General features: G+C 39.7%; 1 protein-coding gene and 1 long non-coding RNA gene across 4 annotated transcripts in view; one reads left to right on the top strand and one right to left on the bottom strand.

Moving 5' to 3' along the window:
* LOC108962305 (uncharacterized) overlaps positions 1 to 475 on the bottom strand; it is a 63,380-nt gene extending 62,905 nt beyond the window's left edge. The window contains exons 1-2 of one of the 2 annotated variants that reach the window (XR_007777098.1): positions 393 to 475; positions 36 to 153 (exon numbers count right to left, since the gene is read on the bottom strand). This is a non-coding gene — a long non-coding RNA (uncharacterized LOC108962305). Of the gene's footprint in view, positions 1 to 35; positions 154 to 392 lie in introns of those variants that run through there. The other variant, XR_007777097.1, reaches the window with a different exon arrangement.
* CDC42EP3 (CDC42 effector protein 3) lies at positions 31 to 27,501 on the top strand. 2 transcript variants are annotated; one of them, XM_009091723.4, is made up of 2 exons: positions 31 to 177; positions 25,399 to 27,501. In XM_009091723.4, the coding sequence occupies exon 2, from the start codon at positions 25,677 to 25,679 to the stop codon at positions 26,436 to 26,438; it is 762 nt and encodes a 253-aa protein (XP_009089971.2). In that variant the 5' UTR covers positions 31 to 177; positions 25,399 to 25,676; the 3' UTR covers positions 26,439 to 27,501. The 2 variants fall into 2 exon arrangements, with proteins under 2 accessions (XP_009089971.2, XP_030092276.1); XM_030236416.2 differs by lacking the exon at positions 31 to 177 and adding an exon at positions 572 to 716.
* The last annotated feature ends 48 nt before the right edge of the window (positions 27,502 to 27,549 follow it).

The raw sequence follows: 27,549 nt of genomic DNA, 5'->3' as shown, positions 1-27,549 counted from the left end.
GCGCCTCGCCGGCTCTCGCAGTATTTGCCGCTTACCTGTAAATCACAGACCGCCGAATCCTGAAAGCCCGAGCGCTCCTTAACAACGCGTAAATAATGGAGGACAGGCAGGATGAATGAGTGCGGCGGGCGGAGAGCGGGCTGAGTCTCACCCCTGACGGATCGGGGCGCCGAAGAGGTGAGGGGCAAGAGGGTTCGGGTGAAAAATCATTAGCTTTAAAGCACACCTCAGAGCTGACTGTGCTCGGGGGACAGGGGGATGGGGGGTTGCCCACCCGAGGGCTTCACCGGGACACTACCAGGGTGTAGGGAAGGCCTCCCGGACTGCCCGCAACACCCCCACCCCAGCAAAACAGCAAAAAAAAAAAAAAAAAAAAAAAAGATGGGGGGAACCTTTTATTGTTATTGTGGTTGTTCCTGGCCTCCCTGCCCGCCTCCCCGCCGGCGCTCCGCGGTGCCAGGATTTCCCTGCAGCCCGCTCTCCCCGCCCGCGGCGCCGCCGGCAGCGCCGCCTCCCCGCGGCAGCCGCTCGCCGCCCGCGGCCCCGCGCCGCGCCCCCGGCACACGGGGCGCCGCCGCCCGCGCACTGACAGACGCTCGCAGGTGCCGCGCTCGGCCCGAGTCGCGGAGGGGCGGCCCCGCTGCCCTCCCGGCTCCGCACCGGCGGGAGGGAGATAGCTCGGGAGGGAGGAGCGGCGCGGGAGCAGCGGCAGCGCCGTAAGTCGGGGAGCGGAGCGAGAGGGCCGCCACCGCCGGGCTGCGCGACCGGGACGCGGCACTGCCCCTCCTGACCTGCGGAGAGGCGGCGGGGCCGCAGCGCGCCCGCTCGGGGGGCTGGAAGGGAGGTTGCTCATTTCGGGGTAGCCAGAGAGAGTACCCATTATGATCTTGGAGACTGCTCGGGAGGTTCATGCCCGAGCTATCGCTTAGAAGGACTCAGGGTGTTTCTACATCACTGAAATTCGCCCCTGTATCGGTTTAAATTTCCATCCCGGCGTATTTTGACATGCCTGTTTTTGTGCCCTTGCCCTGGAGGCAGAAGGCATACTCAGCCTACACCCCCCGAAACAGGCTGCGCTCCTTTTTGTGCGGTGTGTCCCCTTGCGCCGCGCCTTCCTGCGTGGGGCTGAGAATAACCGTGCGCTTGAGTGCGCTGCTCCCTGCCCGGCTGGGGCTGGACCGAGGGCAAGCTCTGCGCTGGGGGCAAGTCAGTACCCGGTGTGATGCTGGTTGTCGAGCTAAGAGTTCAAGTCGGGAAGTCAAATTTGAGAATTTGGGTTGGGCTGCTGATGAAGAAATACGGGCTGTAGATTAATAGAAAGGACTTGATTTATTTTCAGTTGAAATTTAAGAGACCAAAATAGAGGAAGCAATTAATTTAGGACTTGCGTCACTGTAGATTGTTGCTTTGTTTTAAAAATAGGAAGAAGGCTTATTATGAAATGCTTAATGTAACAAATATGATTTTGATTTCTTATTTTCCTTTGAAAAATATCTGGAGGGTGGGGAGGCAAGGACTCATGCATAGACCATTAATTTCAGTTATATATATGTTGTAAGGATGTAACATTGTTCAGGAAAACGTAGATGAAAAAAATCAGAAGGTTTAAGGTATGAAAATCTAAAGCTGAACAATTCTCTAGATACAAACTACCAGAAATCTTGTAATCCATGTGCTGTGGCTTAGATGTTTAGAGGAATGACAGAGATACCAAAAAAGGCATCATGATACTCATCGCAATTCTAGAAGCAGAATTTTCTCGTTCCCTACAGAAAAGGAAAGCACATTTCTGGAAGCAAGAAGTGACAGATGTGGCATCTTGGCAGCTGGCTAAACATAAAAGCATGTATCAGCAGGTGATTCCTGTTGCAAGGATTTATTTTTAAAGTGTCTTGTACTGAAAGGCTTCAGCCTTTTTTAGCATTAGCAGTAAGATTTACTTGCACTCTGTGGTGTGTTACAAATAGCCTTTCAGCAGAAACATTCAGAAAAGCAGGAGAAAGCTCCTGTGTTCGAGGCACTCCTTGCTTTGAACATTTGTTTTGCATTACAGCATGCGAAGGAGAGGAACTGAGCAGGTTCTTTAGTCGGTAGGAGAGTACAGAAGGGAATGATTTTTCCTGGCCTCAGCATAAGCCAGCGGTATCTGGGAAGGAAACAATAGGGCCTATCTTCTCCTTAGATTAAAGGTAATCACAATTACTGTTGTCTGGGGAGCACCTTGTACATCCACAGAGGTAAAAACCAGGCTGCAGAAACTACCTCTGCCCCTCTTCTGTGATTGGTAAAGCCAGCCTGAATCACCAGGAGGCAGCCTGGGTGAATTTTAGAAAAGAAAGAGATGGATATCACCTAAGAGGCAGCCCAGAGCCACATTTTCCCTGAGGCAGCAGCTGCGTGGGTCTGCACCATCCCTATTTGACTGCTGTGGCTAGATGTCACATTGACTTGAAAGAGACATCTAAAACTGTTCCAAACCACTTGTATCAGCTTCACTGTAACCAACAAAAGCCACGGTTCATGGCAGAACATGCTTTGCTCTCAGCTTTTCATAATTAGGAAGGCTGCTTTGGTTTACAGTGTTCTGACCTAGATGGCTTCTAGAAGAAATTCTGGTCCTCTGCCCAAGTTTTAACAAATAGTTAGGGGAAGAAATGGGAGCTTGCATTTAAAAAAATTTCTTTCTGTCATGCAGAATTTGCCATCAGGTTCTCCTTTGCTTCTTGCCAGTGAGATCGTGTGTGTTCCAGGGGCTTAGCAATGCTCTCTGACCAGTTCTTCCTCTTCTTCCTCACCTTATTGAACAGAACTGCTGTGGATCAGGTCACCTGATGCCTGTTTGGCTTTTCATAATGATGTAAACCCCCACAGGCTTTCACCCTCCCCCATGCAAATTTTACTTTTTGGAAACAAACAAATAAAACCATCTTTTTTTTTTCCCCTCTTATGATCACGTCAGAGTAAATATATATTCTCAAGATCTGAGCCATCTCATGGAGGACTCTCCTTCCCCCAGTGGTAAAACTGAACTAATTGGGTGGTCTGTACCTAAAAGCCGCGGTATCTCCATGAGTGCAATGCTTATAGGGAAGGCAGTTGGCTGAAAGTGTTGTTTGTTTGTGTGATAGCAAGCTGAATTTCCCTAATAACCTGAAGTCTCCACTTAAACGAGGATGTGGGAAGAATTGTGTTCGGCTGTTGGGTAGAGGACTGTTTTTAAATGGTTTTCTCTCACTAAGAAGCAGACGGGTTAGTAGGCAGTGAAAGCGGTTCGGGGGTGCTAAGGGATGTGTCTGGGTGGGGCAGTGAGAGCAGAGTTCTGGCTCCCCTGCCGAGTTCAGTACATCCTGTGTGAAGTGTGAAGCAGGATGGCAGAAAAAGATGCAACTACTCCTGAGCTCAAGTAAAGCTCATGCTGAAGAAGAGACACACTTCTAGTGCTGTGTTAAAATTTCTGGTTGACATTCATGCAGATAAGCATTGCTTACAATATTTTACAGTGTTCTGTATTTACACTCATAATTGACATTCCTTATGTTATTGAGCAACGATGTTGATCCAGCATGGTGCCTGGTGGGAAGGTGAGTCTGATGGGAGCAGCTGGAACTGGCTGACAAGATTAACTTCCTCATAGTTCAAGGGTTATATCAAGACCCGGTAAAAGCCTCAGGAATCACACTGCCAAGATAAAATGGGATGATTACAAGAGGACAAAGTTGGCCAGGGTGACAAGATGTATTTATACCTTTACTTAGTTTCATTGATATTTGTGGAATAAATAGTATAGAAACAAGTACTTGTTTTATGACTTCACCACTAGTCAAGTCCACAAGAGCACAGTTAGTCAATAATCTTTGTAAGCAGCTGTGAGATTTTTCTTTTGAGAGGCTAGTGAACTGCTGAATGTATTTTACTCCTTTTTGTGTTGTGCTTTTGTTTTTTAAAGAGGAAAGATAAGCCATTTGCAAGCCATTTACAGGCTGAGCCTACAGGCAAATAACAATTTTAGTGCCTAAAACTCTGAAAATGTGAGAGTCGTTTTTGAATGCTCATACTAAATTGTATCATCATGATCTTAGTAGGTTTTAATTCAAGACCATTTTACTGAAATGTATATTTAGCACAAGTAATTTGAATTACAGTTATTCTTATCTTTGAAATTAGCGAGTGTTGCAATACTCTTAAAACTTGATGACCTAGTATCTCATGAATGCCAGGGAGCCACATAAAGGGTTTCAACCCTCACTACGTGTGGTAGAGCAACAACATACAATTTAACTATGTAAATGTTGTGTTCATGCTGTTTTTACTTGCACGGAATAATAGGGAAAAGCTCATCAAATCTGATACACTGCTTTGATTTCTATCATAAAGGTCAACGGGAAGCATGTTAGATAAGAAATTAAATAGACTGATACTGTGAGTTTTTGTGCTGGGTCTCATTCTGAACGAGCTAAGTGAACTTTTCTATGATTACATGTCAACAGCAGCTGACCTTCTGTTGAGATACAAGAGCTGATGACAAGCTGAGACTAGGTATGACTTGCTTAATCAGGTCTGCAAGCTTGTTTAGGTACATTTACATGGCAATTAATTTTTTTTCAGTCATCCGTAAGAACTTTCTAAAAATAAATACTACTCCATATCTTTGCTTGGAAGATCTAAAATGTAGGGCTTGGTGTATTTTTTTTTCCATCGCTTTGAAATACCAGGTGTTTCAAGTGTGTTTCTCACTATTTTGCTATAGAAACTTTATATGTTTCTGAGGATTTGTGTTGTGCCTAAAACAAAGGAAACAGGTGTTGAGTCTTCATTCCAAGTGTGGGATTTTTTGTTTTATGAATATTAGGCACTAGCATAAAAATAGTAAATAAAAGCAAACTGTTACTCTGAAATTTCCTTCTTTTCCCTCCCTGCTAAGAAATCTATACAGTATAACATTCAAGTCTAGCAAACCCAAAACTGCAAAGCCTGTTTTTCTGGTAAAAGGATGTATCCATAAGTTGGCAAAAGCCTGTAGAAAATGGTGATATACATATAAGTGCATTAAGGTCATGTTATTTTTCACAGTCCTCTTGCCCTACGTAGTGTGTGGGGTGAATTAGGTGAGACATAGCAAAAAAGGAAGATCCTTTTGAAATTCTGGGCTAAAGCTGAAGCCCCTGCTCTATCATAGTGGTTTTGGCTGGTGCAGATCATGAAGGAATCAAATAATGATTCCACAAATAATGTAATCTTCGGATTTTCTAACTTTGTGTTCTTTGAGTTTGTAACCATTGTGCTCTACATATGATATTTCTAATTATGGGGTTCATAATTCTCAGTGGTACTCTGCAAGGAAGATCAGAGGTGCTTTGCTGCTACCACAGTCAGCATCTCTGAAGCCCTTCTGCAGAGAGGTTGTGAAACCAGCTCCCTAGCCAGCAGAGCTCTGTCACCATCTTCACCAGGAGAAATCCTAATCCCTGAAAGAGTATAAATAATAAGTCTTGGTAAAGAAGAGGCTAAAGGATCTTATTGCTTTGATAAATACTTTCTCTGTTTCTCTTCTTCAAGTAAAGTTCCTTAAGCTGTTTATAAGAAGGTGGTATTCTCAAACTATGTGAGTAGGTCAGTTTCTGTGTAGTAGACATTTTGTGGGTGTGTTTTTTCTAGTACTTAAATGATGCACTTGTACCAAGTGATGTACAGGAATATAATGCCAGTGTTGCTGGGGGCTATTGCTTCATATTTATATTCTTGCACTTCTTTGTTTATGTTTCTCATATTTCCTTTATATTCTTAAGAAATATATGACAGCACTTATGGAGTCTTCTCATTCAGAAAGCTTTTAAATTCTACCAAAAAAATCAGTACTTCAGTAATTTCAACCTTTATGAGACCAGAACAATTTTTTAAAAGTTCTTTGTTCTAATAGTTCCTAAATCTAACCTTTTAAATTTTATCCATCAAGATATTTTGATCAGAAATAAGTTCCATTCTTTATTCTTATGTGTATCTCCAGTTTGGCCTAAGTAAAGCCTGAATTGTGTATGTTTGCATACATCTTTTTCATGAAGGCCTACTTATTTTTTTAGAAACTTCTAACTTTACTTTTTCAGCTCAGTTAACATGGTTCAGTGCATATTTTGATTCAGTTAAATTCTGTTTATTTGTGAGATTGGGTAAATTAGATCTGAAACTGAAGCAGAGATTAGTCCAAGATGTGACGGAGTTTTGGTGGATGTCCAAGGTGATTGTTTTGGTTTATTTTTTCTTTCCCCTTTGCTGTGCTGAAGATGCACACCAGAAACATCTTATCCTGATTGTGACAGGATCTTTTTAAGGCATTCTTGACACTGCTTTTAATGAAATTCTACAGGGGAATGGCCATCAATATTAATTTTTTGTATTTATTTTTTGATTATTTGATAAACTGTCTTTTGGGAACTAAAGCATTGTTTCAGTTTGGTTAAAGTTTGTTTCCAGAGGACAGTTAGATCAGTATTCTCATGTTCAGATTTCAAATGACAGCCTAATCAGTTGAAATTTTATGAGGTACATGTCATTTGAAACATTAATGTGACTCATTAGTTCTTTGAGAGTACATGTTTCTGTAACCACAAAGAATAAAAACAAAAGCATACTTGAAACTGGAAGTTGCACATGCCACAGTGAGGGTGAAGAGAAAAGAAGGTGCAGATTCTGCCTTTCGTAATGCCATGTAAAGGCCAGCCATGCCATTTCTCCCAGGCACTGTGGTCCTTGCAAAGGCACTTTTCTTTGGCTTTTCAATGATTTGTCTCTATTCATCTGGAGGATGGTTTGTGGCTGTGTAGTCTTTAGCATTTCCCTTTGAAGGATACATTGCTCCTAGAAATAATTTTAGGGGCTAGCCCAATTTAAGGTTTGAACAGTAGAAGAACTACATTGCGAGTGAAAGAGGGACAAGGAAGGAGTAGTGCCATAAATTGTCCTGCAGGTCAGATGCAGCTCAGTGTTTCTGCTCTGGATATCATAGATTACTGCTCTTGATCAAGTTCAGGCTGATTCCTTGCTTGCTCATGGCTCCTGTAGCCATGAATAATGGAATAATAACCATGGTTCATAGGAGGGTGAGATGTAATGCATCTGGGGGTCTCTTCTGTTTGATTGTTTCCCAGATGGGAATATAGAAGTGAAGAATGGGAGTAGCATGTCCATGCATAGGCTGTATATATGGCATACAGGACTGTACTTTGCTTCAGTCCAAACAGTTGGAGTGGAAAGGTGAAATAGGAGGAAGGTGATGTTCACAACAGCTACAATTCTGTTGGTATTCCTTGCCCCAAAAGACACAACAGCTGAAGAACTGTCTTCTGTGAGATGTTATTGCTGTCATTTTACATGTGTGTAATTCTTAATATACTAGATACCTGGCTTGTGGTTAGGGGTGTGTTGCTGCAGTAGTACAAATCTGAAGTAATTCACTGCTCACTTTGGTCATGCTGCCTAGAAGGCAGGGGTAGCATCTATTCAGTTTGATGAAAGACTTAAATGAAAAGGTTTGCTCGTTACTGTTAGCATTTCTGCTTAAATTGTTTCTATTAGTAACATGCAAAATAATCAGTAGCACGCAGAAATCCTCAAGACTGAATAGAAAATCTGTTGTTAGGAACAAAGATAGTGGACTGAGCAGACCAGTAATTTGTATGGCTGCTGCTCTGTTTTGCATGTCCCTCCCCACTTGCTTGCTATGATTTTAGTGGAAAGAGAGGCTGTGATTCTTCTGGTTTTCTTTTCGTGTATCTTCAGGCAGTATGAATACCCATCTCAGCCTCTGGAGTCTTTCAGATAAGAATCCCCTGAGGTCAACAGCAAGGACAACAAAGTAATCCATTTGATACCAGTGGACTGTGCAGCTCTCTTAAAAATGCATACTTCTGGTCTCAACGAAAAAAAATTACAATAGCAAGAGTCCAAGAAGGTTATTAATCTGTAGGAGTTCCTAAAGGAATTTGTGAGGACAAAAATAAAACCTGCCTCTCCAAATGGAAGTGCTGAACAATCATGCAATTTATGCTGTGGACGGTTTTCACATTTTTGTCTGAGAATTAATTTCACTGGTAGTTGCAGTAGTTATTTTGCCTTGAGAGTGCAACCATGCCTCTACCTTGGCAGAGAAATAGAAATTGTAAATAAGGTATTTTGTGGCATGGTATAACATCTTGATTACTGGGAGATGCTCTGACAGCTGGATAGGAGGAAGTGACAGAATTGTTTTCTAATGAAGCAACAACAGATAAATTGGAGGCTTTTTGACATTGCCTTTGGTATGAACAGTATATTCATTCAAGTGTACATCTTTAAGGGTATCCAAATAGTCTCTGAAAATACAAATATATAATCTGCATATAACTGAAAAATCTGCAAGGAAAGAAGTAGGCTTCAGTGGCCAAATGAGCAGTCTAAGCAAATTATTCCCGTTGCTAAATTCCAACCAATTTTCCTGCATCAAGCCTGTTTAAATGTCTTTGTTCCTTGCATCTGAGAATAAACCTTAATCTCTTCCCCACCTCCACTGTCCTCCATCTCCTAGTTCCACATCCCTGGTTTTTATGTAGCTGTTTCGTCACTGATCTGAATTTGGGTTGATGGCTGTTCCTGCCAACTGAGTTGTTTGTGGGGATGGAGCAATGTAAGCAATGAGGGCTGATATTTTCAATAGAGTGGATTTCAGAGGATTCTAGATGTCGGACACTAAAGCTACTGAATCTTGTAAAAAATTATACGCTTTAACACCTTGACATTGCCTGTCCTGGTAATTCAGAATGACAGGAAAAGACACAGTAAAAACTACAGAAGTGCCAGAACCTGTTAGCAATGTTGTGGATTTTGATGGTTTGCGTATCTGTAGGAGTAAAAGACATTATAGTATAGCTGGGGAGTCAAATCATTTTGTCTTATCTCATTAGAGAAACAGTTTAAAAACTTTGGTTAAAATTCTCCCACCTCCTTCCAGTCCTCCCAATAAACAAACACATACAGATGGCTGCAGAAGAGGATAGAAAATGTGGAATGGCAGTGTCAGATATTGATAAACAACTCTGAAAATAAGCCTTAAAATGGAAGCTTTCAAGACAGCTGAAGTGTAGGTGGACGTGTTAAAAAGGCATCATGTGAGAAATTGTGTGTATTCTTTCTGTAATAAAAGTGGTATCTGCAGAAGTAGGAGCAGCTGTCTATGTGTGTGTGTACATTTAAGATCTGTGACTGAAATGGTACCAGATGATTTTTCAGGTGCTCTGATTTAGTGTGTTCTTTCAATCCATCTGCTGAGGTAGCTGATGGTAGTTATTGGGCTTTCCAAATTTCAAAGTTTGTCATTTTGGGATAAGTATCCTGAAAGTCTCAAAGTCAAGTTTTGCAGTAGTAACAATACAAAGGAGATGTAACTTGAAAAGAAGTTACAGCTGTATTTTCAAATTCAAGAACTGTGTGAATTTTTTTTTTTTTTGGGAATTAAAGTGAATGAAGCCACATATAATATTTTTAAATTGTGCTTTTCTTCAAAACTGGGTATCTGTAGTTGGACATGGATTCTACTTTGTCGTGGATCTTCTATACTCCTCTTGGACCATTATACTTTAAAATGTTAAGTTTTTCCTCTTTGTTTTGAAGAGGCCTAAGTTGCTGTGAAATGCGTGCCCTTCTGCTTGCACAGTGTCAAAGGAGGAATGGTTTTAAAATTTTGCAAGATCTCAAACTGTTGATGGCAGTTTGACAGGACAGAATTTATTTGATTCTCCATGCAGGATTTGAAGTAGTGTCTAACACAGAGATCTGCTGATTTTTTTTTTTCTGTTTTGTGCTGAAAGATGAGAACTTTCCAAACACAAGTTTTGATGCGAGGTCTATTTTGATAACTGCCAGGAGATTTGTCCTTTCAACCTTCATAATCATCTTGATGGCCAAAGAAACAAAATCTGTGGACAGAAAGGCTCTAAAAATTTAGTGTGGCATTACTGAGATAAAAATACTTTTCCAAATACTTAATTCTTAAGAGAAATGCCATGAATTTAGGGGAGAAAATTGTTCATATCTTGAATGATAAAAGTCAGACCAGACCACTGGGAACTTGCTTATGACAAGCTGTAGGCCTTTCCTGAATCATGACCCAGTTCTGTGTCAGTATGACTCCTGGCTCTGCCTGAATTGTTTGAATTAAATAGTAATTTCTTAAAAAGCAAAGAAAAAATTAGCAAATATTCAAATAACAGAGAATCTACCATAAGCCTGAGTAAATTGTTCTTGCTCTTCCAAAAATGTATGTTTTCCTTTGTAATTGCTTTGACTAGCTTCAGTCTAGCAAACTGAAGCTAGATAGTTGGATGATCTTTATGATCTTAAAGGTCTTTTCCAACCTTAATGTTTCTGTGCTTCAGTGAAATGTAAGTGATAATGTCAGTCTTGTGGCTCTCCTGGAACTTTCTTTTGTTTCATGAATAGTCTTGGAATTGTGGCTACAGGAACTGAACATGGTGATGGCCAAATACAGAATTACTGGATCTTTCCCTTCAGTGTCCTCTCTTATGCAGCAGGGAATTGCACTAGCCTCTTATGACTACAGTTCAAGAGGATGAGCTTCAGCTTGGTTAACTCTTCTGACCTCTTATTTGTTTCTGAGCAAAGTCTTCCTTCCAGAAACTGTGGCCTTTGTGATTTAGTCTTCCATTTAAAACTTGAGTGCATGACTTGGGCTGTTGTTAAAACTCAAGTGGCTTGCTGGTGTTCAGATACCAGCTTGAGGTGGTTTAACCTGACAGGTAACTGAACACCACATAGCTGCTTGCCCACTCCTTCCCCACCCTATGGGATTTGGAGAGAAGTAGGGGGGAAAAAAAAAGTAAAATTCATAGGTTGAGATAAAGACAATTTAATAGGACAGAAAAGGAAGGGATAATCATAAAACAATTCAATGTACAAAACAAGGGATGCACAGTGCAATTGCTCACCACCTGCTGACCAATGCCCAGCCAATTCATGAGCGGTGGCCCGTGGCCACCTTTCCCCCTAGTTTGTATCCTGACCATGATACCATAAGCTATGGGACATCCCTTTGGACAGTGGGGGTCAGCTGTCCTGGCCATGTCACCTCCCAGCTTCTCCCCAGCCTACTCACTGCAGGGGTGGGGTGAGAAGCTGAAAAGCCACGACTTTGTGTAAACACTGCTTAGCAACATCTGAACCATCAGTGTGTTATCAACATTATTCTCACTCTAAATATAAAACACAGCACAACACTGTACCAGCTACCAGGATAAAAATTAACTCTATCCCGGCTGAAATAAGGACACAGTTGATCAAGGCGGCTCTGTCCCTCAATTTCATTATCTACCTGTTCGTTTTTTCCCTTTGATTCTAAGTCTCCCAGTGCAGATCATCTTAGGGTAGTTTTCGAACTGAAATGGATCAATTCAAGGCAAAGAGTTTAAAGAGCACTTGCTGGTAACGGAGGCTTCAAGTCCTGCTGATCAGAAAGCTCACACAACTCCAAATGCCTTTAGGAAAAAAGCTACCATGTTTCTTTGTATTATTAGTCTGACTTGGGAGTGGCACCACCTTCTGGGGCCTGCAAATGGAGAGAAACTCCTGTGAAATCAGGTATGTTAAGCTGCTGTGTAAGACCTCATAATTGATCTGCGATCCTGTGACAGGATAAAAAAAAAACATTCATGGTTTTCAGTGGATGTACTGGGCTAAAAGAAGAGCTGTATATATTGCAAGTTGTCCTTCCACTGCAGATGTACCAGTATTGTATCTTGAAATCTATTTAGTAAAGCAAGGGTTTTGATTTTGATCTGGTTTGCAGTATAGCCTCCAATAATTACACTGATTCAATTACAGTTGAAAGAGAAAAGATGTAAACTAGTGACTCAAAAAGTTATCTTAGTTGTTTTCAAAGCTATCAGCAAAGTGTTTGACCCAGGAGCACATGGCTATTTCCGGGTACATAGGAAATTACAGAATTTCAGTGGAAAGCTCAAGAAGAATATTTTGGTGTCTGATAAAACTAGTGAAAAAATGTTCTGTGTCTTCTGCATCAGTAAGGTAACTAACAAGAAGTATTAAGGTGGTTTTATTATTTATTAGCCTTAATCAAGTTCTAAAACAGCCCTCAATTTGTCTGTTGGATAATAAGTCACTGGGAATGTAATAGTCCAAATGCAAGTCAGGTTGAGAGTCTCCGGATTTTTCAGGTATTCATAATTTTTTGTTTTTAAAGTTGAGATTTTGCTTTAAGATGTAATGCTCTTTCAGCCTCTTGGCACCCTGAGTGAAATTGCCTGCCTTGTTTCAGACAATTTGAAACACTCACTTTGGGAGGTGTGAACTCAATCAGAGCCATTAATCTGGGAACCTGGTGACTATAAAAAGTTAACTGTTTTCCTGCAAGCTGCTAATGTGTTGTACTTGGAGAGTTTTAGTTTACTGACTAGGTGCAGATTTTTTTCTTTTCATTGTTGTTTGTGTCTTTTTCCTTTTCCCATGCTAAATTGTCTCTTCCCATTTTTGTCCTCTCAAGTGAATGGGTTATGGTCTTTCCAGGAATAGCAGAAGTTTAACAGCAGTAGATCCGTGGCTTGATTTTTGTTTAAGAAGATATATATTTAATTTGAATTATTGTAGGAAGAACCCTGTTTAGAGCTGTGTTCTGAGGAACAAACAAAAAACCAGCAAAATCCCATTTTACTCAAGGATGTAGTTTAATTTAGGAAGCCTACGACTATAGCAATGGGAGTGTTGCTGAACTACTTTTTACATTGGTCTTAGTAGCCGTTAATGAACTATTTAATACTTTCCTGCAGTTGGGATTTCCTTGGGCTCCAAGGAAGAAGCCCAGGTATGCTGCCCACTGCTTCTGCAGCCAGAAGGAGCATACCTCTGGTGAATCCAGGTTAGCAGGCATGTACAGAGGGAAAGAAAGAATGGCACTTGGGTGATCTCTTCCTTTTAGAAGTTACTGTACATGCCTCTTGATGGAACTGTGTTTCAGAGTCTTCTAGTTATGGTATTTCTCTTCCGTCCCAAGAGAGCTATATCCAGAGAGCCTGTGAAACAGACCCTTCATTATCCAATAAGATCTTCTGGTCCAGTACTGAAGCAGCAACACTGAGATGTTGATGCCCTACTTGAATGCAAGTTCCCTCTTAAACTTCTTGAGTGTAGTGTCTCTGCTGTTGTGTAATTCAGGGAGTTCTAGTTTGTTCCTTGCCTTTGTTTCCACAGCTGCTATCTCTGTTAAAAGAACCATATGGACCAGAGAAGAGAGGCCCACACTGTGCTTTAAATTAATGCAATCCTAATGCATTGTTATGCTATTATATGTTGTGGGGTTTTTTTGCTGGGTATGGTTTGAATTTGCTCTCAGGACAAGGAGATTGACTTCAGTTTCTCTTCCTTTGCCTACAGTAAGAAAATCAGGAATACCTGTCCGCTTACTTAGGTGGCTTGGTTTCTGAACATCTTTACATTGCTTTTGTCTTCTAAGTTGGTGTTGCAGTGTTTCTTTTTTTGTTGTTGTGTTTTATTTTGCTTGATTTCCCTTGTCCCCCAACAGAAGCTTTTGTCAGCACTGTAGCTGTGCACCCTGGACTCTAAAACATGCCATCTTTTCTTAAGCAACGTAGTGCTTCTCCCATGGCTTGAATTTTGGCTCCCTGGAGCTTGCAAGAACCATTAGAAATTTGCTTTAAATAGCCTGGAGTAAAGGTAGCATTTCATCTTACCTACTTATTAGAGGATTAAGTAAATAAATATGTCCTTTACATGGGAAAGTAGGTCCTAGAATTATGTTCTTTTATTTTTCTGCCTACACACCACTGCTTTCCATACCAGTTGTATGTATTGGTACATGAAGGACTTGCAGCATGTGGTAACAGCTCGTTCTTGGTCAATACCAAGGTGCATCCATGCCCAAAGGGATTGCTACACCTAATTTCTGTGCTGCTAGAGTTGTATGAACAAGATGAACAGAGCTTTAACAGTCCAGAAGCAAGTGTCACAATGCAATATAAAGCCTTGGTATATGTGTGAGTGCTCTGTTTCAGAACCAGCTTCTCTCAACTCTGAAGTAATTACTGCAACCTGGATAAAGTATAGGCTCAATACACCTAGCTGGTATTGGTTTAGTCAGACCTAAACATAACTTTTGTCTTGTGCAACACTTTGCTTCTCCCACCTGTTGTACCCCAGTACTCTGTTTAATGTGAGGGGCAAAAGGGTAAGATTACTAATCGGTGAGCTGAGGCATTACTAAAAAGACAGTTGTTAAATATGAGTTGAATTTGGCTCTCAGACACCTGGTATAGGTCTCTTCAGTATCCCGAGAGTGGAATGCCGCTGCTGATCAGTCTTAAATCTATGGACAGTGGTTTTGACAACGGATTATGATGTAATGGTCACCTTCAGAATCTCTCTCCCCTTGATCTCCCTTGTTGGAAGTACCATAAGGAACACAGTAACTGGTGCTGAGCAGCATGTTTAGCACTTACTTGGCATTTATAAAGGAGTGAAAGGGGCTTGCAAATGTAGGCTCCTAGCTGTGCTTCTGAGGTAGGCTGGAGAGAAAGAAGCTGTCTCGTTGACTTGATGATCTTAAAGGTCTTTTCCAGCCTGAATGATTCTATCTGGCCTGTGAGGGATACAGAGAGGTGCAGCTGGGTGTTGGCATCTGTTACCTAATGTCTAGCCTAGTTTCTGATGAAATATCTGATTAATTTTGGGGTTTTAATTAATGTGGGTTTTGGAACAAATTAAATGTGACCGAGGTACCAACAAAGATCTGAAATGTGTTTTCTGCTAAAGAAATCTTTATACAAATGAACAGCAATTTGCATCATTATGCACACGCTTCACTCGGGGTGCTCAGCAGGGGAACACTGAGACAGAAATTGCCCCATGCAGTGCTTTTCTTATAAGGTGGGATACACTTAAGCCCAATTCATGCTTAGTCCCGTCTGTATGTTCTTTTACAATATTTTTGGGGAGGTGGTAGTTGTTTTACGGCAGTCTGAGTTACAAAAGGTCCTTGCATCTTGCGTTTCTTTAGATACTAACTAGCAACTACACATTCCCCTCCCTCTCGCTAGGCATCCTCCCAAGGATTTACAGTGTTTTAAAGATGTGTGGGAGGATTGGTTCGGATAGGAGAACTCATCATAAAAGTTGTTACTTGTTTCTCGCAACAAAGGCAGCTTGCTTTGGTTGGTGTTACGCCACTGTGTTTGTCAGTGTCGATTTGTGTCAGGCTTTAAATAGGATGCTCTGCAATGAGTTTGTTCTCTGGTAGTTTGTAATCCTTTCAGGCCAGCTAACATTAACGAGCGGCAGCATTACTGTGGCTGGCTTTCTTTTGATCATGCACAGCCCTAGTCAGGAAATGGGTGAGGAGCATGAGTCATGATTACATTACCCTAATGTGACTGCCCACTAGAAGTTTTCTTTTTGCCGCCAATACGCCTTCCCTTGACACTGCTTCTGAAAACAAAACGTCCATTTTGGAGCACTTTGAAATATTGACCTTTGAACAGAGAGATTTATGTTCTCTTTTAGTCTCGAGGCAAAGCTCTAAGCAGGAGCCCCTGCAGAGAGCTGAGAGAAAACGAATGTCTGCAAAATGCTTTTCCAGAAGTTTGCAAAGACAGGACTTGACTTGCAGTACACTGGGTCTGCTTGGGTTCTCTGGATCCAACATGCTTCCCTGACCCATTTACTTATCCTCTCATGTTGCCTGCACATGCAAATTCGAAGTCCAGTCTATACAAGAGCTGTCATCCCATTCACCATTTGGCTTAAGCTTTGTCTTAGATCTGTACTTAGCTTTTGAAATATGGCTACAAAAATGGGAAGATAGGTTCTGAGTGCTGGCTGATGTAAACCCTGAGTGTTGAGAAGGTGGCTTTAGTGGGATTTGAGACAACAGTATTTTGGACAGTTTAATTAAATACGTGGGATTTAGCGTTTGAAAGAAATATCAGCTGCTAATCAGTAAACTAGCTTTAGCACCGAATTGCCACTGTGCACTCCGGTGTCAGACAGTACACCTCTGTACAAGTGCTGAGTATATTGATTTCTTTCAAATTAGACTCATTTGCTCTGACTGGTTTTCAGAGCAGTATGTGAAATACGACTATTGGCACAAAGTGTGAATTCACCCTGATACTACTTGATACATTCCAGAAAAAAAGAAGTCTGATCTGCTGAGTACAAGCAACTTAAGGTAGAGAACCAAATGTCTTGGGAGAAAGTGGGGACCCCTTCACTGCTATCCAGTGTGGTGCATCCCTGTCAGCTGGGGCATGTTGCAGGTATCACTGTCATGCTGCAGAGCAGCTCCAGAATATGACATGTCTTCCAGTTGTCACTTAAACTCCCAGATTCTTACCTCTGCTCAAATGGCGCCTTCAAATAGTGGAGTTGTTTTGTTAGAAGTAGAGTATGAACTCACTGTGAAGATGTAATTTCTGGGTTTCCATTTAGTTTCATATAAGGGTGATAAACCTTAGCTGTCCTAACAATATCCTTGAAACTGGATGTAGATAAAAAAATTTTAGAAGCCCTATTTTCTCTGTGATTTCAGCCCCATTTTTCAAGGGGGCATGAGCTGGACCAAAAAAGTAATTCAGTGAGGTTTTTTTTTAAATCTATTAAAGCATTTCCTTTCTTCCATCTACCCCAATGCCATCAACCTTGCTCTCATCTTGGTGACCATTCAATTCTCTGAAGGAGGCAGAACTGCAACAGAGCACAAGATTCATCCTTTTTTTGTGTAATTAAAAAAATAAGTCCTGTGCAACTTTAGATTTTTCTGTATCTATATATCTCTACCTCATTGTTAGTCTTTGCTTATAGAGGGCTCTCTGGCTTTCAAGTTTGTTTTAAAACTAGTTTATCAGCCACTTAAAGATGGTCAATACTTATTTAAACACTCTGAAAAATGAATAATAGAACTGGTGATTGTGATATGCCTATGTCAATTCTGTGTTTCAAGAAGATGATAAAGGAGTATTTGACTTAGAGATGAAGCATATTTGAGAATTGGAGGTCAGGAGTTCAGGGTAGGGTTTTGTGGGTTTGGTGGTTGGGGTTTTTTTTCTTGAAACCTTGCAGGATCCTTATATTTTAGATTGCCTTTTGTCAGTAGCTAGCAATTATGGAAATTTTAAACTAAGGGTCTTTTCCAGAAATAGTATGAATGTATTAAATAAAGTTAGGAAAACTTAATTTCAGTGTGACAGCAGTCTTGGGAACCCTAAGGCAGAAACAAGTGGAGCTACAAAGCCATTTTTGCATTAGGAGTGCATAAAGTCTGGATGTAATTCCATGGACATTTTTCCTTGCAGGAGAGATGGTTAAGGATTGCCCAGCCCTTCTGCCACAAGTCCTTGCTTTCTAAGAGTGTTGTCTCAAGAGATAGTTTAGCAATAGAAAAGACTTTTTACAGCAGAGTAGCAGTCTCACCAAGCCTAGTGATTTTAGACCTCTTTCCTAGTTAGTTTTCACCTTGTTGTGTGCTGAACTGGCCTGTAAGGGGTCAAGTGTGTGCACACTGTAGGGGGGAAGGAGAGAATGCCTTTCTGACAGCAAGTTATATTGGGCTTGAACTCTCTTGAAGCACTGCCATCGGGCAGCTGCAGCTGTTGCTAAGCCTGTCCTGTAAACTGAGTCAGTGGAGAGGACTGCTGCTGTGACCTGTTTGAAGTGTGACTGGTAGGTCTGTCTGGCTGTGAAGGGTATAAGGAACTGCGGTGCAGAACCAGGAACCAGCAATGAGGAGTGATGAATCCAAGGTGGGAACTTCTTAAACCGGCTTTGAGAGCAGAGTTGGATTGAGGAGCTACACCCTCTGTGTCAAAGGAGAGCCATCTATGCTAACTTGTTCAGAATCACAAAGGGTGTGGAGTGTGGATTCCTAATCCACTTGAACTGATCTGAGTGCTGGCTGACATTGAAGGGGACAGCTGAGATTTCAACCAGAGCACTTTGCCAGCTTTTAGGTGGCACATCGGCTCGGGTTGTAGGGGTTATTTTTTTGTCCCATTTCATGTTTTTCCCTATGGCTGAAGAGAACGGATGGACGAGTTTTTAAGCCTGTCCATCTGGTGGCTTATGGGTTTATGGTACCCAGCTATCTGCTCATCTGGTGTGTGACTTTGTAGGAGATGTGTGACTGTGCTTCAGCGTGCAGTCTGTTTGACGTAGCATAACCTCACCGTGGCTGGCTGCATTATTAAAGTGCTGTGCTGCACCTTGTACTGACATGCACCTCTGCCTAAATCTGCATGGACTTGCTCTCATCCAGTTTTTGGAAGGCAATGAACTATATGGTATTAAATGTATGTATGAATGTACCAGCCAACAAAGCTAAGGAAGAGGTAGTGAAGAGGGACCTGTTTCTATCCGTGAAGCTGAACAACAGAATACAGGGAGCTCATTAAGTCCCTGTCTCTGGAGAAGAGGAGAAAAGAGTTTTTATTGTTCTAGAAAAGATGCTAACTTTTCAAAGCTGAAAGTGAGCTGTGATCCAAGCCTGTTGAAAAGTAAAAAAAATTGCTTGATAAAAAAGTTATTTAAAATATTCTAATGAGTAGTCATAGAATATTTTCTATACTATAGAACCATAGACTATAGTTCTATAGTATAGAAAATAGTTCTACTGTATAGTTTCTATAGAACTATAGACTATGACTATAGTTCACTGTAGTGAACTATAGTCATAGTCACTGTGTAAGGCATTTATTTTCTTATTGCATCACAACCAGATTTAAAAAATATTAGTCCTCTATAGTGTTAATAAAGCATGTATTAAAAATGTTTAGAATCTCAGAGTAAATGTCAAAAATAAGTCAGTATCAAAAAGGGAAGTATTTCCACTGATACAATAGAGATCTATTTATACAGTATGGGTTGCATAGTATTTTTATGAGCATCTTGCAAATAAGTATAAAATTGTTGTAGTACAAATTTGCAGGTGATGGATATTGGTGAAGTATATTGGTGATGGAGATGGAGAAAGCTCAATTGATTAATTGATTCACAGCTTGAGCACATTGAAATAAAATGTTTCTCTCTCTTTCTGAAGTATGGCATTACTTTTTATCCTGTAGAGTGTAAATCCAGTTTATTTGCTGGAGAATGATAATTTGGAAAGCTTTTTAGCTTAGCTCTTGGAGTAAAGGAAAGCAGTAAAGTCTTACTGGACAAACAGTGTAGGATGAGCAGTGCCACTGGGTGTGCTGCCAAAATTTGTTGATCAAATTAAATATATTTATATATTGATCCTTAAAAAAAAAAATGGAGATGCCCACTCTGAACCAATAAAAGGCAAGAATAACAAATTCTACTTTTTCCAGTATAGTTTATTCTGCTTGGAGAACTTGTTTTTATTATACTAGCACATGAATTCTTAAATGGTTTGTAATATAATTCTACTCTGTAAATACAGGAAAATTCCTGTTGTAAGAGGGTGAGAATAAGAGCAGAAGTATGATCTTGTTTATAAGCAAGGCAGTGAGGATAGGAAGAAAGAAGTGATTTTTATCTTCATATATGCTGTTAGGGAGAATTATATTGAAATATTGTCATTAATTCTGATCTGCTTAGAAAACAATGTTGAAAAATTGGAGGTGGTTCAAAAGAGAGAGGGAGACACACTAGAAGGCTTCAAATTATTCCCCCACTAGCACCACATGAGGAATTCCCCCTGTTCACTTTGTTCAGAAAGGATGACTGAGAAACAACTTGATTAGTGTTCAAGTACCTTAACAAGGATGAAGGTTTCTGGTTGATAAAGGGCCTTTGTAATCTCAGACTGATAAAGAACAAAATAATAATTAGAGACTGAGGCCAGTTGCTCAAATTAGACCTCTTTTTTTTTCCTTCCCCCAAATCAGTTTGCTCTCCTTTGTTTCTTTTTCTTTCAAGCTAAAATATAAATTCTTAAATAGATTAAATACTTCATTCATTTCCATATAATACATGAGTACTTGAATGGTTTAAAACTAGTGGAAAGTGTTCCCTGTTTTGATTAACATGATTTACATGAGGTTGATCTGTTTGAAAGAGTGCTGAGCAGGGTGGCAAGAGTTAAAGGAGTCAATAATTAAAAATCAAGAACTTGTTTTTCCTTTGTTTGTAAATCTAAGTTTTAGGGAGGAGGGAAAAACAAGAAGGTGCTGGAGAAATGAAAGATACCTAGAGAGAAAGACACTGTATGCAGCCTGTCCCTGTCTGTGCTTACACTTAGTGGCAATTAACCCTCGTTCGAGTGGACAACTCACAGCTAGTGTACTATTTGTCTTTGATTTATGTGGAAAAAATTGTTTTATAACAAGGGAAGTCAAATTACATGCTTATGTGATTTTTTTTTTCCTTTCAAAAATATTTACTTTTTTATTTCTCCACAGCTAGAATAGATAAGTTATTTTATTCTATTAATCAGGACCCAGATTGGAACAGGGAACACTTTAGGTGCATATTCTCTGATAACTGACCTCTGTGAAGTAAATTAATGGTTGCAGTCTGCATTTATGGGGAATTTTAAGAGAAGGGTGAACAAACACCTTCACAGCTAGCACATGGCATCTCTTTCTTTTCAGGGCAACGTAGAAATGAATCAACTGCAACACAGAGTCAGGTCCTCTCTTGACCTGTGCTTCCTAGCTGTGGAAATTATTTGGGATTTTTTTCCTTCATTTTGTAAATAGTGTATGTGATGGCACAATGAAATAGGTAAGACTTGAACCAGGAGACTCAGTTGAGTGCAGTTGAGAAAATTAGTTGAACTGCAGTGCATTTAGCCTGATTGTTTTTATAAAGTAATTAAATCTGTAGCTTTAATCAGGAAGGTGCCAATTCTTTGAAAGGAGAAGCAAAGGAGACAAGGACTTCTAACCTGATCAAGGGAAGTTGACTTTAATATAGATTAATTCAAAGGCTCTGCCTCTTATAAACAATCTGAAGGGAGAATTGTTAGCACTTGATGTGGTTTAAGCTTCTTAAAAGGTAGTGGCTTTATAAGTGGAGAGCTGGTGGTCTGGTCTAGAAGTGGACAGACTTGTGGCCTCCTGTCTTTAGAGCCTGATGGTTAATAAGGACACCTGAGTCCCCAGAAACATAAGAGGTAAGCTCTGTGGAGCATCATCTGATGCTTTTCTTGTACCTGAGGACTGGGTTAACTGGGAGTGTATTTCACTAGCATTCAGGAATTGTGATTGCATGACTTCAGGCCCCTGTTGTAAAAATGTGTTTTACACTCGATGCTGTTTTAGACATAGTGAAAGTAATTGATCAAAATGTTCTTAAGAATATGTTTGTACTGCTGAAAGCTGCTGATAGCTAAAACCTAAAATGAAGCTCTAAAGTCTAATTCTTCTATGCTTGCAGATCCTTCATCATGTAGAAAAGTTGCAACTGCTTGTTGAATAGTTTTGTCTTTTTGCTATGTTGCTGTGCTTTCATGTGGATATTTAGGTGATGTACAGACTCAGTTTTCTCATATTGAATTTCTCCACAAGGTAATTAAATTATATTTTAAATTATGCTTTGGAAAGGCCTTTCTCTGAGCTTCACATGCTTCTTGTCAGTGATGTGTAAGGCAGAGCCTTTGCAAGGGATTGCCCTAGAGAAAACCCAGAGGCTTCCCAGCACACACAGTCACTTCTGGCTCTGCTCTGTGGAAATGTGATTTTCTTTCTCTAATTTCTTTGCTAAGGGATCTAGGTTTCTTGGGATGTGTGCACAAATAAAAGTTTGCACCTTGACCCCCCTTATTTGTCTCTGACTTTGCAACCTTAGCTGTTGAGATATTTGCTGATAGTCTGTCTTTTTAAAATGGACCGTGGAATAAGCTAAGGCATCCATGGAAAACTTTGAGCTGTGTGGAAGGTGATGATTGCTGAGTGGACAGAAGGCAGATTGAGAAGCACCTCTAAAAATATTAGTCTTTGTTACCAAGCAAAATACTTATATGAGAGTGTGAAGTGATAGGAATGAAAATGAGCAAGCGCTACAGCCAAACTAAAACTTTAATTTTCACTGGGCTGAAATTCCTCTGGTTTGGCTTGTGCTTGGATCTTGTTAGGAGAGAGGATATCTTTTTAACTGGAATGAAAACCCTTTCATGTTGTTTTTCTCTTAAATTATGGTCTTCCACTGTAGGCTGGCAGTCCAAGATTTCTACTTCTGGTTTTCTGGTAATTTCTCACTCAGCTTTCTAATTTAGCTATACGATCACTTGGTTACTGAGCTGAAATTAGTCAAAACAAGAGACTCTTTTAGCAGTAAGATCTGAAAAAGGTCTCATTTTAAGACAACGAGAAATTTATTGTGTAGCCTGATATCAAGACCGGGTTGTGTTGTGTCCCTTCTCTTAGGCCATGTGCGCTTAAGATTCCATTAAATCTTGTTGAGTGCAGGTGTTAAGGTGTTAAGATTCTTGTGAAAATTTTGTGGACTAATTTTTGTCTTCTAGGATTTGAGCTGGAAGCTTAGTCTTGTTAGGTTTTTCTTCATTTGCCAAAGTTTGATGTATACATTTTTTTTCTTACTAAAAGAACTACTATATATATGTGTGTGTGTGTATAGATATGCTATATGTTAACTATTTGTATAGAATCTTTCTTATTTAATTGCAAATTAAGTATGAATAAAAATAGTATTGTAGATTTATTGAATATTTCCAGATTTATTTGTTTGAAGTATCTAAGAATCTGCACTCCTTTAGGCAGTAGTTGACAAAAAGGATTGGTATGCAGAAACAAAATAGTTTCTCTGAAGCTTTGTATGCTGTACATGGAAGTCCTGCTTTGTTTTCAGCAGAGAAAATGGTGCTTGGACTAAGCATGTAATTGCGAAATTTCTTCTCTTCAAATGTAAAGCCTCTTGCACTGGCCAAATGAAAGGCAATGCCTTCACAGTTAAAGGGACTGCTGGATAGAGAGGGTTTAGAATTCTTGATAGTGGAGTCTCTTGCAGCATCATCTCAGGTAGTGTGGTTTTACACTGCCCCTTACTGGGGCTGTCTCATAGTACAAGAACTAAAGGAGATTTGGATATCCAAAGTTTGTGCTGTTTTCAGAGTTTTTGTAATTTTTTTTTTTCCACTGAGCTATGAGCTAAATAAAATATATTGCTTTTCTTGTATGTTAAAATGGCCTATTTATACCTAGGAGTTATTTTACATTTTCTTTTTTAATATTTCCTGTTGTTCAGATGTTTCATTGTGTCCTTCAAGTTTTTTTTAAACCTCCCCGTGGAATTTGGTGATAATGATTTTTGATACAGATCCTAAGTGGTGGAAACCATGAAAGCTTTGAATGAACTACCATTTTTCTTTTTTAAACTAATGACCAACAGGCATGACTTGGGACCACATTGTCATTCATTCTAATTAAAAGACCTTAAAGAATGAGAAATTAAAATCAGATAATTTGGCCTGTTATTTCTAGGAAGTGAGAGCTGTGTCCCCTAGATAACTATGAAACAACCTCACCATTCATCTTTGTTTGATAATAGTCTTCTCTGTAGAGTTGAGGACATTTTGTTTAGTTAAGTGGGTTGCTTGGATAAATGGAGGGAAACAATGCAGTGAATTTTAGACCTTAAAACTGCAGGGTTGATTTGACTGATCAGTTCTGTTCCCATTGCAGGTGGCACATGCAGAGATCTTATTCAGGAGTTACTTTTGTATCTTGCAGTACTGTCACGGAGTAATTAAATGTGAATCTCCTAGTATATTGTAGATCCTAATGCATTACCATTTTTTTGTGTAGGAGGAGGCTTTGAAGTGCTTTCAATTGATTGATGCAATGAATTGTATTTTCAAAATTGATCTTAACAGTATAAAATGCCCTCCTAAATTGAAGGCCAGGCAAGCATATTTATAAGGCTTTCCTGTTTCATCTTCTGCCCCATCAAATTATTGAACTTATTTTTTATTTCACTTTAACCTGTTTACATCTGATATGTTTTGTGGGGGAGGGCTCTTCAACATTATCAAAGTGCAGTAGATACCTGGTGGGAATCAAAAAACCAAAGCACTGACCTGGCTAGACTCCCAGCTCCTCTTGTGATGCACAGTTAAGTACCCAACTGTAGAAACTAATTACTGTGGTTAAAGGATTTGTTAAAAAGCTTAAATGCTTCTTGACAACCTGGGTGTGTAGACATACAGTGCTAAGTTTTAAAACTGGTGATTTACACTGGGCTTAATTTGGTGAAGGAAAAACCCTGCCAGGGCACAAGTAAAAGGCAGAAAAGTAGCCCTTGTTACAATCAGCTCCCTCCTCTTATGATATAGAACAGTCTTGCTGTGTAAAAGCTGTAATCTCCTTTGCACAGTGGGGATGGTGATGGATGAAGGGTGATGGATTTGTAGCTGAGTATTCTAATGAGAGCAGGGGAATCTGTGGTGCATGGACATAATAGAAGGATGTATAAAAATGTCCAGGAGAAAAAATGTGTTAATTCTGAGTGTCCAAGAGTTAGGAAGTGACACTAAAAGGAAGAAATATACCATTAAAGTATTAAAAAGAATGGTTTTCATTAGCTTTTTGACTTAATAGCTTGTTAGCCCTTGTTAGCTCTATCATGCCTTTCAAAGACCACATTCTAGTAGGACAATATGGTTTGCAGAGACTGTTAAATCTGGTTGCACAGAGTAACTCTAAATCACTGTGGCCTCGTGGTCTGCATAATTCATGAGCTAGTCTATAACTAATTGCTATGAAGAATTCATGTAGCCTAAAGATTATAGTCACAAGAATCAGTCTCCTCTAAAGCATGTGAGTTTAGATGTTCCTGACAAATTGTAAAGACCTGGAAGAGCTCTTTTTTCTAGTTACTAAAACTGTCTGTTTAAATGGGCACAATTACTGGAAACATTACATTTTGTGAGTGTTCCAGCATTAATTGGAAGTATCTGAATGCTAATCTGATTACCCAGTTATCTAAATCAAGGGAGTCTACTCCATACCCAAAACAGCTTTCTGACTGATTGTCAGTCTTCCTGGATCTACCAAAAACTTAATGTTGAATGTTATAAGCGTGTTTCTTCATGTGCTCTTAAAGGTCAGCATTTTGAATGCCACAATAAGGATAAGAAAGATTGAGATAGTGATACTTATCAAATGAATTGTGCTCAGCAACTGTGTCTAAAAAGTCTGACTTCAAAAAAAAACTATGGAGTCAGAGAGAGGTTAGGTGGCCCTTGTTAATCCAAACTCTTTTATCCTGCCTAATGAAGGGAAGCAACATCATAAAGCTAATCTGTAGGCTGGAACTGTCAGTACCATGACTAATTTTGGGGTTTGGTAAAAACAAGACTGAATGAACCATGAAAAATAAATTAATGATAACATGATTTTGTCTCCCATGCAGGTTTTCTCAAGTTGAGGAAGTAGCAGGGCATTTGGTTGGTACCTGACCCCAAAACGTGTGCTCTACCTTGCGAAGAGCTGATGTGGGAGATATTTACCTTCGCATACACCGCAGTTCTCTGTATCAGAAGAATAAGAGTTTGTGTGCAAGAGTGATTCAAGATGATGATGTAACATTGCCAACACTGAAGGTCTCCTGAGAAGAACTGGCTTTTTAAGAGGCTTCTCCTTCCCTAACCTTTTTTTTTTTTTAACTACTACTCTCAAACTACAAGCAAGATGCCAGCCAAGACACCCATCTACTTGAAAGCTGCTAACAATAAGAAAGGGAAGAAATTCAAACTAAGGGATATCTTATCTCCTGATATGATCAGTCCTCCACTTGGAGATTTTCGTCACACCATACACATTGGAAAAGAGGGACAGCATGATGTTTTTGGAGACATCTCATTTTTGCAGGGCAACTATGAGCTGTTGCCTGGAAATGAAGGTGAAACCAAAGTTAGCCAGTCTGGTATCCACAATGAATTCTTAAGGGCAAACAGCACTTCTGAATCCATGTTTACAGAAACTCCATCACCAGTGCTCAAAAATGCTATTTCCCTTCCTGCCATTGGGGGTTCTCAAGCCCTTACATTGCCTTTATTGTCACCAGTGACATTTAATTCAAAGCAAGAATCCATCAGGTCATCCAGAAATCCTAGGCTTAGCTGTGAGCCAGTAATAGAAGAAAAACTGCAGGAGAAAGCTAAAGAGATGGAGGATGAAGAAACATACAAAGATGACATATGGGGGCAAAATGGTTCTTCTTCACATTTTACTAATGGTAGCGACAGTCACTCATCCAGCTTTTCTGAACGATGCACTGATTGGCAAACAGTTGATTTACTGGATGACAGTCGGCTTTCATGTGAACTAACCAAGACAAAGTCAGAAGAATCCCTTTCAGATCTTGCAGGCTCTCTTCTCTCATTGCAACTTGACTTGGGGCCCTCACTTTTGGATGAGGTCCTCAATGTAATGGACAAGAATAAATCTTAGAACTGGTACTCCCTTACTTCTTTATTAGTGATTCACTTAAAAACAAACAAAAGACCAGAGTTCAAAAGCAGATGCTTAAAAATTAGCTGTATTTGCAGTTGTATGATGAGTTTTCTAAAAATATTCTTAAAATACTATTTTTTTACCTATTGTTTTTCATGATTTTTATTACACTAAATTCTCATGTCAGGAAGATAAATTTTAATAATCAGTTTCAGGAAATATAAAATGTTTTTAAGTACCAGTATTAATGATCAGAAACTTCAGAAACAGCATTTGAGGATGATACTGATAGTGACATTTGCTTAGTTCACTTCTACAGGCTTCTGAATATGTGAGAATCTCTTCGTGTCAGAAAGGAGACTGATACTAATTATTCACTTTTATAAATTATTACAATATCACTTTACATGTAGGCCTCTTTCTAGAACCTTGTGTTTGAGGGTTTTATAGTGTTTTTCTTCATTTTCCATAGTACCATTTCTGTTATAAATTCACCATAAGACTTTCTTGGTCTTATACTACCGCTCTGAATTCAGTTATGAACAGTTTGAAGGCTTTCTCAGCTTGAATCACCTGGTCCAGTCTCAGCTGCTTTAAATGAGTATGCACAAATTTCCACACGTTGAGGCTTGGGCCTGACATTGTATATGAAATGTTATGTTGTAAACAGGTGGCACATGCAAGATGATATGGTTAAATTATTTTAAAAGTTGAAATATATTTTCTGTGTGCATATTGGCTTTTTAATGCAGAGCCTACACATACAGTATCTCATCAAAATACTTGCTTGGCATTATTGGTGCTCTTCTGAAAATTGTATATTTGTATGTTTGAAGAGAAATATGTATTAATAGTCCTTGCTTTTTTCTTCATTTATTTCCACAACATGCTTAAACTTGCAACTGGTTATTTTACTTTTTGAAGAAGGCACTGGTTATTCACAATGCTAGTGATGTGTGCAGCAACAGCCAATGTTTGCGAAATGTGGATCCTTCAATACAGTACCTACGTGGATTGCATAAATACCTTGTGCAATACAATAAAAACCCCTTTAAATTGCTATGTCTTTGTGATTCACTGCACAGCCTCACCAAAACACAAAGTTTTG

This window comes from Serinus canaria, chromosome 3 (assembly GCF_022539315.1).
Source record: "Serinus canaria isolate serCan28SL12 chromosome 3, serCan2020, whole genome shotgun sequence".
Classification (NCBI taxonomy): domain Eukaryota; kingdom Metazoa; phylum Chordata; class Aves; order Passeriformes; family Fringillidae; genus Serinus; species Serinus canaria.
The sequence above is the reverse complement of the archived record's forward strand: the minus strand, read 5'-3'. Positions and strand labels throughout refer to the sequence as shown.

Bases quoted from the DNA above. Each gene is read 5' to 3' on its own strand.
- CDC42EP3 (XM_009091723.4), top strand. From the start codon at position 25,677: ATGCCAGCCAAGACACCCATCTACTTGAAAGCTGCTAACAATAAGAAA.